The sequence below is a fragment of the Pogona vitticeps genome, chromosome 7 (genome assembly GCF_051106095.1).
Source record: "Pogona vitticeps strain Pit_001003342236 chromosome 7, PviZW2.1, whole genome shotgun sequence".
Classification (NCBI taxonomy): domain Eukaryota; kingdom Metazoa; phylum Chordata; class Lepidosauria; order Squamata; family Agamidae; genus Pogona; species Pogona vitticeps.
In genome coordinates this window covers 26,620,336-26,635,763 of record NC_135789.1, presented here as the reverse complement: position 1 = coordinate 26,635,763, position 15,428 = coordinate 26,620,336, and the positions used below count along the sequence as shown (strand labels likewise).

At 43.7% G+C, this 15,428-nt stretch overlaps 1 protein-coding gene across 1 annotated transcript in view; it reads right to left on the bottom strand.

Annotated features, from left to right (window-relative positions):
* CASTOR2 (cytosolic arginine sensor for mTORC1 subunit 2) overlaps positions 1-11,884 on the bottom strand; it is a 48,463-nt gene extending 36,579 nt beyond the window's left edge. The window contains exon 1 of the mRNA XM_072978439.2: positions 11,178-11,884. Within this exon, the coding sequence (XP_072834540.1) occupies positions 11,178-11,290 (113 nt within the window). The 5' untranslated portion in view covers positions 11,291-11,884. The remainder of the gene's footprint in view (positions 1-11,177) is intronic.
* Positions 11,885-15,428: the final 3,544 nt, after the last annotated feature.

Genomic DNA, 15,428 nt, shown 5'->3' with positions numbered 1-15,428 from the left:
AACCCAAATGTTCTTGGACTACAGCTCCCAGAAATCCTGGCCAGCCCAGCTGGTGGTGAAAAGGATTCTGGGAGTTATTTTAGTCCTAGAACATCAAGGGGGGGGGATCCAGGAACAGAGCAACCCTTTCGCTTTCTAAAAAAGAACAAAAACAGAACACCTTGGTGGGTTTTTTGAACAAAAATCTGGCTTTTGACATTTAAAATCTTGCATTTCCACCCAGATTTTCTTGGGGGGGGGGGAAACTGTAACATTTTGCAAAAAGTGCAAAAAAAAAAAAGCACTAAAACTATTATTACACTCAGCCAGGAAAAATAATTTTTAAAATTTTTGTTCTTGCCTGAGAGAATGAAATAAGTAAGGATTTATCTCTTGAAGCCACTCCACTATTGAAACTCAGTAGATGACCGTGGAGCAGTCATTCTCTCTTAGCATGACCTCCCTCACAGGGTTGTCGTGTCATCCTTCGGTCTCCCATCTTAACTATTTAGTGATTTCATTTTTACTTCATACAATTTGGGTTCCAAGCCAGTGGATATAGAATCGTCATAGAAAAGCGAAGTTGGAAGGGGCCTACAAGGCCATCAAGTCCAACCCCCTGCTCAAGGCAGGGATACCACCAAAGCATATCTGCCAGGTGATGATCTTCATTTCTCTTGGAGACCTCCAGTATTGGAGCACTCACCAAATCCCGATGTAACTGGTTCCACTGTCGTACTGCTCTAACAGTTAGGAAGTTTTTCCTGATAGTCAACTGAAATCTGGCTTCCTTTAAACTTGAGCCCATGGTTGCGTGTCCTGCACTCTGGGATGATCGAGAACAGATCCTGCCCCTCCTCTGTAGGATTGTCTTTCAAATATTTGAAAAGTGTTCTCCCATCACCCCTCCATCATCTTTTCTCAAGGCTAAACATGCCCAGTTCGTTCAGCCTTTCCTCCTAAGGCTTGGTTTCCAGCCCCCTGATCCTCCTTGTCGCCCTTCTCTGAATTTGTTCCAATTTGTTACCATCCTTCTTGAAGTGTGATGTCCAGAACTTTGTTGCTTGTGGGAATTAGGGGCAGTGAAGAGGGTACAAGACCCCGATGAATCCGGGGGTGGTGGTGGGGACAACAGGCTGCCTTTTGGTCCAAGTTCAGTGGGGCAAGACAAGCTGTTTCATTACAAACCCAAACATACTCTTCCAGAAGCCAACACAGAGGGAAAAACACACAAGACCTGCATAAATGCAATATAAAAAGCACACAGATACTCCATCTTTTAAATTTCACCCACCACTCAATTCACCGAGGGCACGCTTCTTGGCTGAATCTGCTTTCTTCACCCTTAACATGATCCGCTTGGCCAACTAAACACACCTTCAACAACAAATTTAAAGGGCAGTTCGTCAAAAAGGAGGATCGCAACCAGACTGCTGAATCAAGCACAGTGGTGCCTCGCTTGACGACGTTAATTCCTTCCAGCGCAATCGCTGTAGAGCGAAAATGTCATCAAACGAAATTTTAAAAACCCATTGAAAACCATTCAATGCGTTCCAATGGGCTGAGTACCTGCTCGTCCAGCGAAGATCCTCAATACGGCGGCCATTTTCTGGTGCCTGTTAAGCGAAAAATCAGTCCTAAAAACAACGGGGGGCCATTTTCTTCAGCTGGCGGCCATTTTGAAACCTGACGATCAGCTGTTTGCTGATCGTTGTAAAGCAAAATCGGTTCCTGAAGCAGGGAACCAATCATCTTGAAATGAAAAAAAACCATTTAAACCATCGTTTTGCGATCACAAAAGCGTTCGAAAAAACTTCAACGTTAAGCGGATTCATCATTAGACGGGGTAATCGTCCAACGGGGCACGACTGTAGTTGGTCACCAACTAGGGAAAACCAATTAAACTTGAGAAAAATACGAAGGGCCGCTCTACTGCTGAAAAAGAACGAGAAGCCAGTCAATTGCAAAGCACTGCCAAACTTGGGCTTAATGCATCAAGACGGATATTGTGTGTTTGCTGATTGTTTTTCCTCTTGCTTACCAGAGGCACTTAATTAGCGACATACAGCCAAGCCAAGTCTGGAACACAGCCACCCACAAATACTAAAAATAAACAAGGGATCTCGCGTACTAAGCAATGAAAAATCACGGAGATATGTTTCGCTGTTCCTTGGATAAAATCAAGGAATTTATTTCCTTTTTTTCTAAATCATGTATCCAGAATTGCATCACTGTATAGGCCACAATTAATACAATCTGGAATCCCGCTTATGAAAAACATACAATAAAAGAATGGAACAACCACCCACTCTTTAAATCAATCCAGCAGGATTTGTACAAACTGATTTGTACAAAACGATGACAGAGATGAGTAAAAATTACAATTCGGTGGCCCAAATCCTGTGGCTTAGCACAACAAATCGCACTAGAGTAAGCCCATTGAATCAAGGAAGATGTGAGAATCAACTCCCCCATGGATAGTTCGGTGGTTTAGGCAACTGGTTGCCGAGTTAGAGGTTGGGAGTTCGATTCCCCACTCGGCCTTTCTGATAGAGGCTGGACTTCATCTTCCATCGGGTCACTTCCTGGAAGATGATGACGATACAGTCCACTCATTCAAATGGGCCTCCTCTAACTGCAACTTAATGTGCTAGAGTAAATCACAGTTAGAGTAGGCCCATTTGAATCAATGGAGCACAGAGAAGTTGGGTCACTAAATCGTCATGGATTCAGCAAACCGATTCTAGTGCGAATTATGATGCAAAGCACTAGGATTCTGGCCTAGGCATGTTCACTCAGAAGTCAATCCTACAAAGCACCCCTAAGCTACAGCTGGTTGGGGGCATTATTCACTTGTCTTTCAAGCCATGGGTGATGGGATGTTTCTCCCATGGGAAGGGGGCTAGGAGCATGGTAGCTGTGTTGGCTGGTCGCAGGAAAACAACAACTGAGAGTTTTGTGACCCTTAAAAAACGACGCCGTTTCAGTTGGCACAAGCTTTCGTGGACTTCACATCTGTCAGATCTTTCAAAGTTTTGAGACCCAGGTGGGCAAGGATAAGAGTCAAAGTCTTCTCAGTGGTGGCCCCAAAGGCTTGGAGATCAATACATGTAGAAAGGAGAACACATTGCTTTTGTTTACCACTTCTCAGAATGGTATTTGTATACTTACTGTTTTTAGCTTTAAATATTGTCTTCTCCTACTGCCTTCCACCTGTCCCAGCATTCAGTTGCTCTGTCTTTTGTTACAGCTCCATGTTGTATATCTCTTACAGAGGATGACCCTCTGGCCAAAATCCTCTTAGCCTCTTTAAGCTAGTGTAGTTTAGAACTCTAAAACTTTTGTAAGGAGATTGCTCAAGTTAAGAAACCATCCTAGCCATTGTGTGCAACTGATAATGTCTACGGTGAATCTTTAACTTGGGGCAATTTGCCTCTGAGACCTATGCTGTTTGCGTAGCAACTGCAAGAGGATTTTGGCCACCGGATGAGAGAAACTGGGTCTACTCTGCCCTAAACGGCAACCTTAGTCTTTCACCCTAAATAAATGCTTGAACCACAAGTATGGAAACGAGGCTAAAATCAGGCCCCAATCTACAAAGCCTCATGATGGAGGTCACGGTGTAAAAAACAGAATAAGACCAGTAGCTCATGAAACCAACAGATACTGATATTGGCTCCAGTTTCACATTGGCAATGAATCCGGTTTTTGTCTGTGCTTTTGATGGGCACTCTCCAAGGTGCTGAACTGATTTTGGCAGGCATACGTTCTAACATCTTGATGAGCACCCTGTAAAGTTCGAGCTAAAATCCAGAACAGAATACCTTCCCCTGTGAGATCGCAAGGACCCAATGAAAACCGTACAGGATGGGCCCACTTCCATCTCCACAAGTAAACATACCAGGGTTTTTTTCCCTCAAAGCTGCTAATTCAGGGGGCCCCTCCGCGGGCAGCTTGGAGAATTCTGGGTGTTGTCACCCCAAAACAGAAATTCACACACCTCTAGAGACCCCGGATTCATCCATCTGGCCGGAACTCTCTGGGATTTTAGAAAAAAGGATTTGGTCAGCCCTGCCTTGAGAGGAGCAGGATCAAACCAGAGACCTTCTGAATACATGGTGGGAATTTTATCACTGAATTATAACCATCCTGAAAGCTTTATATTTCACCAATGAAACAGCTATGTTTACACAGTTCTCAGGAATGTAAGACGAGACTGTTTCTTGTTAGTTATTTAAGAATGAGCAATGTAAGGGATTGTAGTCAGCTCACCTCTCAAGTGTTTTGAAAGTGAAAGACTTCCTCCTTCTCTCCTGCAGCTCCCACTACTTCTGTGGAATCCCTTTTATCTTGTGAAAGCCTTAGGAGCTGCAGGACAGGAGAAGGAAGTGTTGAATGTCCAAATATTGTCCCCATGCAGACTCTCTCGTGTGTTCTGCATTAGTCTCTCTCTCTAGGCTACGGTTTTCACAAACAGGATTAGCGAAGAGAACCACACCTACCACCATTTAACAAGAAGCAGACATCCAACCTACCACCATTTAACAAGAAGCAGACATCCAACAGAGAATCAACGTGTTAAAATACTGCAACGTTACGGTACTAAAGTGAAATTAAAAGTTATCCATAAAACCTAAGCCATTAACATCAGCAATTAAGATCAAGATCTTGACACCGAAAGAAGGACATTCCTAAGCTTGGCCACAGGAACGCTGGAGATCTTGGCTGGGTGGGGAGATTCTTTAGGTATTAGCTATATGCAATGACCCAACTCTGAAGGTATTGAGTAAGATCCTCTACAGGTATTACCCAGTTCTCCTCTTTGTTTTCAGTCATAGCTCATGCGGGTATTTCTGCTTTTTAAATATTTACTTTGGGAGGCAATCATGGCCTGAAAAGTGAGACAAATAGGTTGTAAACAGAGGAACAAATAAACTTATCAATGCACGAGCTACGTAGCTACAGGAACAGAGAAATCATGTTCTCACTAGACACCAGAGCTTGAGTCATCCAGCTGGATGAGCAGTTCACAAACAAACAAACCAAACAGGAAGTACATCTTCATTGCACAAGCATCTTGTGGAACTCATGGCCACCGGCTGTGGTGATGGTTCCTAGCTCAACTTTTTTTTAAAAAAAAGGAAGAAAAAAAGAGAGAGAGATTAGATCAACCTGGGGGTGGAGGAAAGGTCTGCTTGCCCAGTGTTAAAAATAGAACTACTATGTTCAGAACAAAGCATTTAATTCTGAAAAGTGTTACAGATGAGAGAGGAAAATCTGGATCTCCGTGGCAGAGCTGCTCCAGTTGGCATGTATGAGGTCCTGGATTCAAGTCCCGGGATTTCCAGTGAAATCCTTACCTTGCTGGGAAGGGATGATGGGAGCTGGAAGGCCATCACCATGTGTGTCTGGGTCATGAGTTAGTGATCTCTAACTTATACCTATATTTTCTCATACTAAGCCTTCAAGCAAGAAACAGGGCTCTACAGAATACTGGCTAAGTTATTTCTTCTCTGTGACGGCGACTGTTTTGATTCCTCCCATGAGGATTTTTCAAGCCCCATGAGATTTCTCACCTGCAGATGACAAGACAGCTATTTTTTTTTAAATCATGTCAGGGTTTTGTGTTATTTGTGCAAACTGCCTTTATCAGCATCCTCTCAGAACGGCAGAGCTGGAAGGGGACTTATGGATCATCGAGACCAACTGCTGTCAGGGGGGCATCGTGGGGGTGGGGTTGGAATCGAACTCCCAACCTCGGGCTCCACCGCCAGAGACCCCAACCCCTGAGCTATCCAACCTCATGCAAAACTAGGTCCTCCTTCCTTTTGAGAAAGCACAGAGGGAGAGGCAGAGTAGATAGAAAAGATGGCCCCCAGTTTGTCCACACTGGACATTTGCAACCAGAACGCCAGCACTCTTCCTGTTATCCACACGACGCAGGGCTTGAAACTGACATCAACAGAGCCAAAGGGGGACCAAAGCATATTTAATTTCCAATTCCGCTTTGTTCCATTGAATAATCTGCTTGTACGGACTCTAGTACCATGTCATTCCACACTGATCCACACCTTTTGCGGGTGTGCGTCATGATGAACCCATTTCCACCAGTTTAGTACCACTGCCACGTGCTTGCCTTGTTTCTTGGGATATCAGTGCCTCTTTTTTGGGGGATAAATACAAGGAGGTTTGAAAACGAACGGGTGTGTCAAACAAGGGGGAAAGGGAAGGAGGAGGATGAGCGGGGTAGAAGTTGAAAAGGGAGTAAAAAGAGGGTGGCAATCAGCGTTGGGAGTGACAAATTCTGGATATACATCCAGAAAAGGGGCACTGGGATGACCCAGAACATCCAGAGATCAATAAGCTCCCTGTGTGGAAATGCCCGGAGGATATATTCAAATCTGGAACAAAAAAATAGCAGAAGGATCCAGAACGATAGGTACGACATGACTTTATAGACGAGCCCTCAAGTCACAAAGCTACTGGACCAGATTTGAGGGGTCAAGCTCTCTGTTGCTTTTAAACCTTAAAAAAATCCAGGCAGCAAGGTGGAAATAGACCGATCTTTTTGCACGATTTTGCATTCAATCATGGTTTGATTGATTGGGTTTAACTCTGTACACTTGCCTGTTCCCATTCTCTTCTCCTGTTCCAAAATTATTTCACCCTCCGGTCTGGGGACGAGAAAGTTCTCCCATCCCCTGAGAATGGGAGAAGCAAGAATTTTCATTGCTAGCAAGTAACCAACAGACTGACAAATTCCCGCTAACTTGTAAACATTAAAAAACCAAACGTTTATACTCAGCGTTGCACAGATTTTAAACTGCTGCTTTTATGCCATGTTTTTCGAAAATAAAAAGCCGAGAAAGAACACTCTTTGATCTTCTCTTTCTCAAAACGTTAGGTTACATTTTCAGTTGCTTTGGGGGAAATAGAAGACGTTTGAAAGCTGCAAGCTGTAGATTTGAGAATGGCTGGGGTTTAGGTCTCTGGCTGCGAAGCCAGAAGTTGGGAGTTTGAATCCCCAAGGGTGCCTCCTGGACAGGGGCTGGACTAGATGATCCCACAGGGTCCCTTCCAGCTCTGCAGTTCTAAAATTATTATTATAATAAAACCCTTGCCTTGTGACCATCCACCACTTCCTCAAATCTCACAACAAAGAGCACTTCAAATGCGATGCTTCTTCTATCCTTCTGTGAAGCTGTATCCCCCAGTTAGAAAAAGGAACTTATTGATACACTGAAAAAAAAAAAGAACAAAACTATTTCTCTTTCAGTTGCAGTGAAAATGTAACATTGTTATACTTGGGGGTTACTATGAAAAGGAATGCTCATAAATAAGTTGTTATGAGTTACAATAAAATAAAATAAAATAATCTGGAGATGTCTAGATTTTTGCCCTCTTAGAGAAAGGATCAACCAGCGTGGCCAGGCCCTTCTTAATAGAGAGGATTCTGGGAGTTGTAGTCTCACTGCTGAGGATTCTGGGAGTTGTAGCACAATATAGAAGGTGCTTCCCAAGGAACTAGAACTCCCAAGAAGCAGAAGAGCAGCTAGGTTATTTTCTTTCTTTCTTTCTTTCTTTCTTTCTTTCTTTCTTTCTTTCTTTCTTTCTTTCTTTCTTTCTTTCTAATTAACAATAGAAGGCTGAGGGAGAAGCCTAGAAGTCACCAGATTTCCATGTTTGGGATGTAATTCCCCTGCCTTGCAGAGTTTGCTTGCTCTTGCAGAATTTGGAAGGGCAGAAGTCAGAACAGACACACACACACACACAAAGCCAGAAGAAAGAAAACATTTTTTTTTGCAAGGAAGTGCAGGGCGATAAGGGTGCGCAGTCCTTTTAACGATGAATACTGAGCTAAATTCCTTTCAGAACAGCTAAACCAGTGGGTCCCATCTTTATTACACAGAAAATATTTGGTTTCGCCCTTACTCTGGCCAGCCTCACAGGACTGTTGTTAAGGAAAAGGGGATGGAGAGAAACCCAGTCCCTCCGCCCAATCTTTCGTAAGATGAAAACGTGACAAAATCAAATATATAAGGTAAAATAGACTCAGAAAACACAAACAAACACAAACTAAAACACAGATACCATGTTTCCCCGAAAATAAGAGAGGGTCTTATTTTAATTTCTGCTCCAAAAATGCATTAGGGTTTATTTTCAGGGGGCGTTTTATTTTTTTCATGTACAACCACCTACGTTTATTCAAATACAGTTGTGTCATCTTCTTCTGATTGCTGCACAAGGGTGGAGGGTGGGGGTTTCACTTAGCTAAGGCTTATTTTGGGGGTAGGGCTCATATGACGAGCATCCTAAAAAATCATCCTAGGGCTTATTTTCAGGTTAGGTGTTATTTTCGGAGAAACAGGGTAGTTGTCAGACAACCGGAATACCAGGAGATGGGGGAACGGCACTTTAGCAGACTAATAAAATACCACAAAAGAGAGAGAGAGAGAGAGAGAGAGAGAGAGAAAACCCAGCTTTGACCTCCAACAGGAGTCTTCATAAGGCCGGACACGACAAAGGCAGAAAAATCCCAAACTGTTTAAAGCAAATTCCAAATTAAGGGTTCCAGAGTCCGTTCGGATCAAACAAGCTGCCTCTGAAATGCCTCCTTCCTAGGAACTGAGTTTGTCTTGAACAGCTATGAAGAGACATTAGCTTTACAAAAGACCCGTTCCTTACTGGTTCATATGGGCCGGCGTAGCCACCTGCAGTTTCGGACTCTTACGAAACCAGAACCGCACTTCCCTGCAGATGGGAGCACTAGCATCTCAAAGAAGAACCATTCAAGGTACAGGGAGAACACTCTTTTTCTGGGACAACTTTAAAACGTGCGACCTTGTGGTAAAGCACAAGAATAGTGAAGTGATGAGTTTGAACGCCATATTGTCCCCAAATCTCGTCGAAGCATGACTTTGCTCCTTGTCGGTGCTAACTACAGTACAGTGACTCTCATGTTATTGGACTTAACGTAGGATATGCTGTGGAAGGGGGTGGTCACTTAATAAGAAGCGTCAAGCCCGTTTGTGACAAGCAGGAAGACTTCTTTCACAACAATCCTGCAGGGTTGGACTGCCGTGCTCCGGTTTTATGGATAGCTAGGCGAGAGTGGAGATTTTTGTACTCGGAGCAAAACCTGGACCATTACGAGAAGCATTAGGAACAAGACGCTAAACATAAGCCAGGTGACGATGCAGCCTTTTACACAACCATCCTACCCCCTATGTAGAAGTATTTTTAGGAATATGAAATCTGCCCCACTGGGATCCCGAGGGACATCAGATGGACCTCTACGATCCCTGTTTCGGAACCCAAAGGATTTAAAGGATTTATCCATGATAAAAATTACAGAAAGGAGCAATGCACCAAAAGGAATCCGCCAGGCTCCATCAAGCAAAACTAGAAAGAACGAACCTGTACATCGGTAGTGGAGAGTAAATAATAATTGTGTTGTATTTTTAGATCTCACACCCTGTTGAGCTATTCAAGAAGCGCTGCAAACAAGATTGTTAGGATAAAATTAGACAGCAAATAATATCAATGACAAATGGGGGAGGGTCATTTTTTTTTTGAACCCGGGAAGTTCTCCCTCCGGCCAACTGTTAAACTAAACTGCAAACTAATCACATTTATTAAGATGGAACAAGGAGAGGAGAAACCTTACCTTGCATTTTTTTTAAAAAAATCTGCAGTTTTGGGAGTGGGGGGGGAATTAAGACACCCTTGATTCTGGCCCCTCTGGCTTGACCCTCTGGGGGGTGGCGGCATGATGATTAAAGATTATATCTGATGGGATTTCCCCCAGCAATGTAAAACACTCAATCGGTTAAACAACAGGGATCATTACTATCGTTGTTGTTGTTAAAAAACACCAGACACATTCAATCAAAAGTATAAAAACATTGACCAGTATTATATAACAGATACAAATTTTAACCAAAAGCCTAAGTATCTGTTAAATATTGGCACAGTATGTACAGTATGCCGTCCCTAATACTGCCGTTTTCCGTAGCTCTGATGGTGTAATTTCTGAAATCTGCAACCGCTTATAGCACTAGGTGAACTTTCTTGCTATTGTTCCCAAAGCCCCAAAGACTATGGGGACCACTGAAGTGTCTTTCTTCTTACTTGGTTAGTTTTTCCAGTTCTTTATCTTCAACTCTGGCATCGCCTGGAATTGCAATGTCAATGCTCCAGGCCTTTCTTCGTTCTACTATGCCTGGTGTGTTATGTTCTAGGTGTCTCTCTGTTTGGATCTGGAAATCCCAAAGTGAACTAGAACAACCCCCAAATTAAAATTTTGTCTTTTTTTTTAAGCCCCCCCCCTCCCAAAATACCTACGGATTCCTCTCTTCTTTGGCGTTTGAGGATTTTATTTGTTTAACCCAACGTGATCCAAAAGACCAATCAGATGAGGTGGGGGAGGGGCACACAAAGAGACCTCCCTCCTTTTAAAAAAAATCCATATTTTTCACCCTATAAACCCTCTTCCCAACCACACAACCGGGGATTTTTACCCCTCCCAGGGAAAGCTGTGTGGACACAAATAGATCAACTCCCCTCTCATTCCTTTAGGTCTGTTTCTTTGTTGTCCCTTGTTTTCAAATAATAATAATAATAATAATAAAGGAGGCTGAACCCTGTGAGACATTTATTTAGAAAATCCCAAACTTGGCCCTCCACATAGGAAGGGTGGGGGGGAGGAAGGCAGAGACCCTCTTCACACCTGTTTTCATTCATCAATAGGTTTTTAAAAACCGGATTAAAAAGACTCAGGAGGAAAGGAGGGAGGGGAAGGAGGAAAGAAGGAAAAAGGGGGCGTGTTTGGGGGAAAAATATATATAAAACTCTGCCTATGCAGATCTAGAAGTAGATCTAAAATATGCACTACCCAAGAACAGCATCGGCGGTGGAGGTGCAGTTCTTTTAAGGAGCCAGGGCAGGAAATATATAGGGAAAATACATATATATATACTGTATATGTGTGTGTGATCTCCAGAGAGAAGGTCGTGCCATGAATATTTTGCAATATTCTGCCTTGGAAAAGCAACGGGCAGGCTGATCTGCCACAAGAAATGCAATGTTTATTTCCTCTTTTTTTTCCTCCCCTTTTTTTTAAATCAGGGGAAGAAGAAAAACAACCACAACTCCCCCCCCCCATCCAAAATACCCTTGGCTCCTCTCTCCTCTCTTACCTGGTTTTGGAGGGCAGGAAAGCCAGCTTGATCAAGCCATAAGTGAACATCTGGATCCTCTCCTGGGCGACGCTGGCGACTTTCAGGCGGTGCTCCAAAATGTGCAGTTCCATCTTTTCCCCTTTTTTCTCATTTGTGGTTCATCGAGTTGGTGGGTGGGTGGGTGAGTGGGTGGGGGTGGGGGTGGGGGCTGTTTGTTTGCCTGGGTTTTCTCCCTCCTCCCCCCTTCCCCCCTCTCTCTGTGTGTGTGTGTATGTGTGTGTGTGTGTGTGTGTGTGTGTGTCAACGGGGGTACTTTTCCACCCGGCTCCACGCCCCCCAAGAGAGGCAAGCAAAGAAAAAAGAAAGCGCAACCCCTCCAAAAAAATAAAATTCACAATAAGAGCAAGCGCAAGAATTGATCAAAAGGAATGCAATTTGACTTTTGCAAAAGAGGGTGGGGGAAAAAAATAATGGATTTTTTAAAAAAGGGGGCGATTTCTGTCTCTTTCTCTTTTTTTCCGCTTCTTTTGCAAAAAAAAAAAAGGGGGGGGAGGGGGGAAGAGAAAAAGGATGGCCGGGAAGAGGCTGCGAGCTAAGAAGGTAGAAAAGAAAAAAAAAGGGGGGGGGAAATAAGAAAATAAAAAGCCAAGAGGGGACGAAAGCAAAGAAAAGAGTCTTTTGCAAGGCGCCGGAGTGCAAAAGAGCTGGGTTTGCAAGCGAACAAACAACTTGCCACTCAAAGAGGGACCCTCCAGTGGGCATGCGCGCGCGGAGCATCCTGGGAGTTGTAGTCCGGAGCGGGGAGGGCGGAGCGCTGGAGGGGCGTTTTGGCGTGGAAGAAACAAGCCAGCAGTTTGCATAATTAAGGGAAAGGCACGCGTGGGTGTCCTCGCTGATTTATTATTATTATTATTATTATTATTATTATTATTATTATTATTATTATTATTATTATTATTATTATTATTATTATTATTATTATTATTATTGTGGTGGTGGGTGTCCTCGTTGATTATTATTATTATTATTGTTGTTGTTGTTGTTGTTGTCATTACAGTATTGTCATTATTATTTTATTTGCAGGGGGTTTCAAAATCGCATGAAAGGATTTATTTTTGGTTGATGTTTAAGATGTTTCTTTTTTTTAACAACCCCCCTTAAAAATTAGTAATGCAAGAATAGGCAATACCTTTATAGGCCACCAATCAATTTAAAATGGCACCCAATACACAATATGTGAATCCCACTTCTTCGAAGCCAAGTGCCAAAAGTTCAAGCGATCGTGGCAAGATAAGGTTTGCCAGGCACATTAAAAATTGGATTCTTTTTAAGCTTAAAATGGCAAAGCTGGAAGGGACCCTTAAAGATCATCCAGTCCAGCCCCTGTTAAGGAAGCCCGGAAGGGGTGTGGGTTGGCAGGAATCGAACTCCCAACATCGATGCTTAAGCCCCTGAGCTATCCTGCAGTTCCTCGTGCCATCCAAACTGGGGTACGGACCCCTCCTAACGAGGGGGCGGGATCGTTACTTCGTGGAAATTAACTCCCAGGGTCATCTGGCCGCCCTGGAGCTGACACACAAACTCAGAAGCATCACATGCGAAGCAGTGAGTTGATGATCAACCTTTTTGGGGAAGAAATCCTCTCGTCGTCCTTTTGTGTTGTGCTGCGCTGTTATCATTTGCTTGTGTCTCTGATGATTTTCCCCCCTCTGTCCTTGTTTTTTTTTTTTTTTTTAAATCTATTCATGCCTGCTGCTAATCTTAGAACTGCCTTGAATCCCGGGTCTGAAAGGCAGTTTCAAACGGCAGTCGTATGAGTGACAAACAGATAAATTCACATTTATTTCTTGTTGTTCGGTGCTGTCAAGTCCGCCTCTCCGAGATGCCCTCTCCTCAACAGCCCGGCTCGGATCTTGCCAACATATGCCCATGGCGTCCATTAGGCAGTCAGCCCATCTCACCTTCTCTCTTCCTCTTTTCCTGCTGCCTTTCCCACCGCGAGGGTCTTTTCCAGAGAATCCTGCCTTCTCATGAGGTGCCCAAAGCAGGGCAGCCTCCGTTTCAACATTTATTGGGGTCGAGGTAAATGCAGTTGTTCATTGTCTCCCTTTCGCCGTTTGCAGCCGATTCTGACTCACACGTGGTATTATTTTGTGTTTTGCTTGGTGGACTCTTAGGATTCCTCTAAAAAACCCAGAGACGAGGTCCTCCATGCATGACGACTGCCCACTTCAGAAATCTTTTGTCCTTTGAATTTCCACACAGCGCCTATGAAGTGGTTGATTTTTTTTGCCTACGAAGCCTCTTAACTTACAGCTCCTGAAACTTTTACTCGGAGGAAAACGGGCCCAGCACCCTCTCCCACAGGAGGAACGTTTTGTGGTGGCAACTGGAGAAGGTTTCATCACAACAGCGGAGCATTCAAAGAGCAGGCCTGAAATTTCGAGAATGGGCCGGAGCAGCTGGCGGCCGACCAGCGCCCTCCCAAAAAATATTAAAAATATTTTCACCCTCTTCTTTCTTAGTTGTGTTTGTCCACTTTGCTGGCTGAAAGACTCAGCAAGATCTTTACACCAAAGTCCTTCAGAAGAACATCTCTCTCTCTCTCTCTCTCTCTCTCTGTGTGTGTGTGTGTGTGTGTGTGAGAGAGAGAGAGAGAACTAGACATTGAAGGCATTCTCAGAGGTTTGCTTCCGTGTACAAATGTTGGGCCAGTTTCTGGGAAAAGAAATGAATTTCTGGGAAAATAAAGGAAAGAGACATTTGATGCGAGGACACGGCTCGAGAGGTTCTTCAAAGTCAGAACTTGGATAATAATTTTCCGTCTCGAATAATCCTCATCTTCTGCATCTACCCCTCAGCCCTCTTCTAAGGAGGTCGGAAGCACACCCCTGACGTTTCCCTCACAACAACCCTTCGAGGCAGGCTAGGTGGAAAGAGAGGGACGGCCCTTCGGTAACTCTGGTGAGGTTTCTGAATCATGTTCTTTCAATCTTGCTCCCCTGAGAGTTTTTCTCCACTGACGATTCTCTTGTCGCGAACTCTGCACAGGTCCGGGGGCCCACATTTCTGATGTGGCCATCTGCGATGCACTGCATCATGGGTGATGTAGTCGTGGTTTTGATTCAGAAATTCAGAATTACATCTTGGCTTAAAACAGACCGTTCCCCGGATAGCCCCGCCTGTTACCAATTCTGTCATTTCTTTCAGTTAAACTAAAATAGTATGTTTTTAAATATTACTTTAGCGGTAATCTCGCACCTCGGTTCCTTTACAACCCTATGTATGGCTGAGACTCTTTTGAGTCCGAGAAAGTGCACCGAGATCTACAATAATAAACACAACTCTTCTGCCTTTATTAGAGGCATACTGATTTGTGCCTTTTGGACTACAACTCCCAGATTCCCCCAGGCAGCTGCACATCCTTGGTTTTTATCTCCCCCCCCATGTTGTAAGATGAAACACTTCTTGCATTGTCCAAAGTTTCTGTATCAATGTGTGGCTCCACCTTGTGGCACACCATTGAACTGCAACAGGCGGTTGTATCTGTCGACTCCGGACAGATTCTGGATATGAAGACTGCCCGGACTTTCTGTCTTGCAGGGATTTTGACAACATCTGCTACCCCTACAAGGTCTTCTTCTTCCCTCCAAGCTTAACTGCGAACTTCTCGTTAGTTGGAAGAGAAATGTATTTTCCTGGATCTGTGGTTCCCAACCTTGTGTCGTTCGATCAGCCCCATCCTAAAATTATGGGTAAGGCCTTCCTATCGAAATGTGAATGGTCTTAGCACAGATTCATGCTTTTTAAATTTTTTTTTAAAAAATTAACCTTATTCAGTCTTAATGGGAAATTCTCGGCTTCCCAGCTGCCCATGTGCACACCAGAATTATCGAGTGCCATTGAGAGAGACGTAAATCCACTTGGCAATCCCACTTGACATTAGTCAGAAGATGCAATAGGATGTCCGTAAAAGTTGTCTTAGACATCTAGCAATTGTCTCAATGTGCTTACTCTGGCTGGAATTTGCAAATGGATAGAGGCAAAGAAATAATACAATAGTAATACCTAAACACCAAAGAAATAATACAATAATAATACCTAAACACCAACTTGCAGAAAAACAAATAACAAATGTAAGTCATCTGTGTTCTCGGCATTTCAAGAGACTATAAATAGCAACCTTATTTTTATCTCCCTGTGGCCAAAATCCTGTTGTGTAGTTATGCCTGTGGAAGGCAAACTGCATAATTTGCAGCAGCTTCTTGC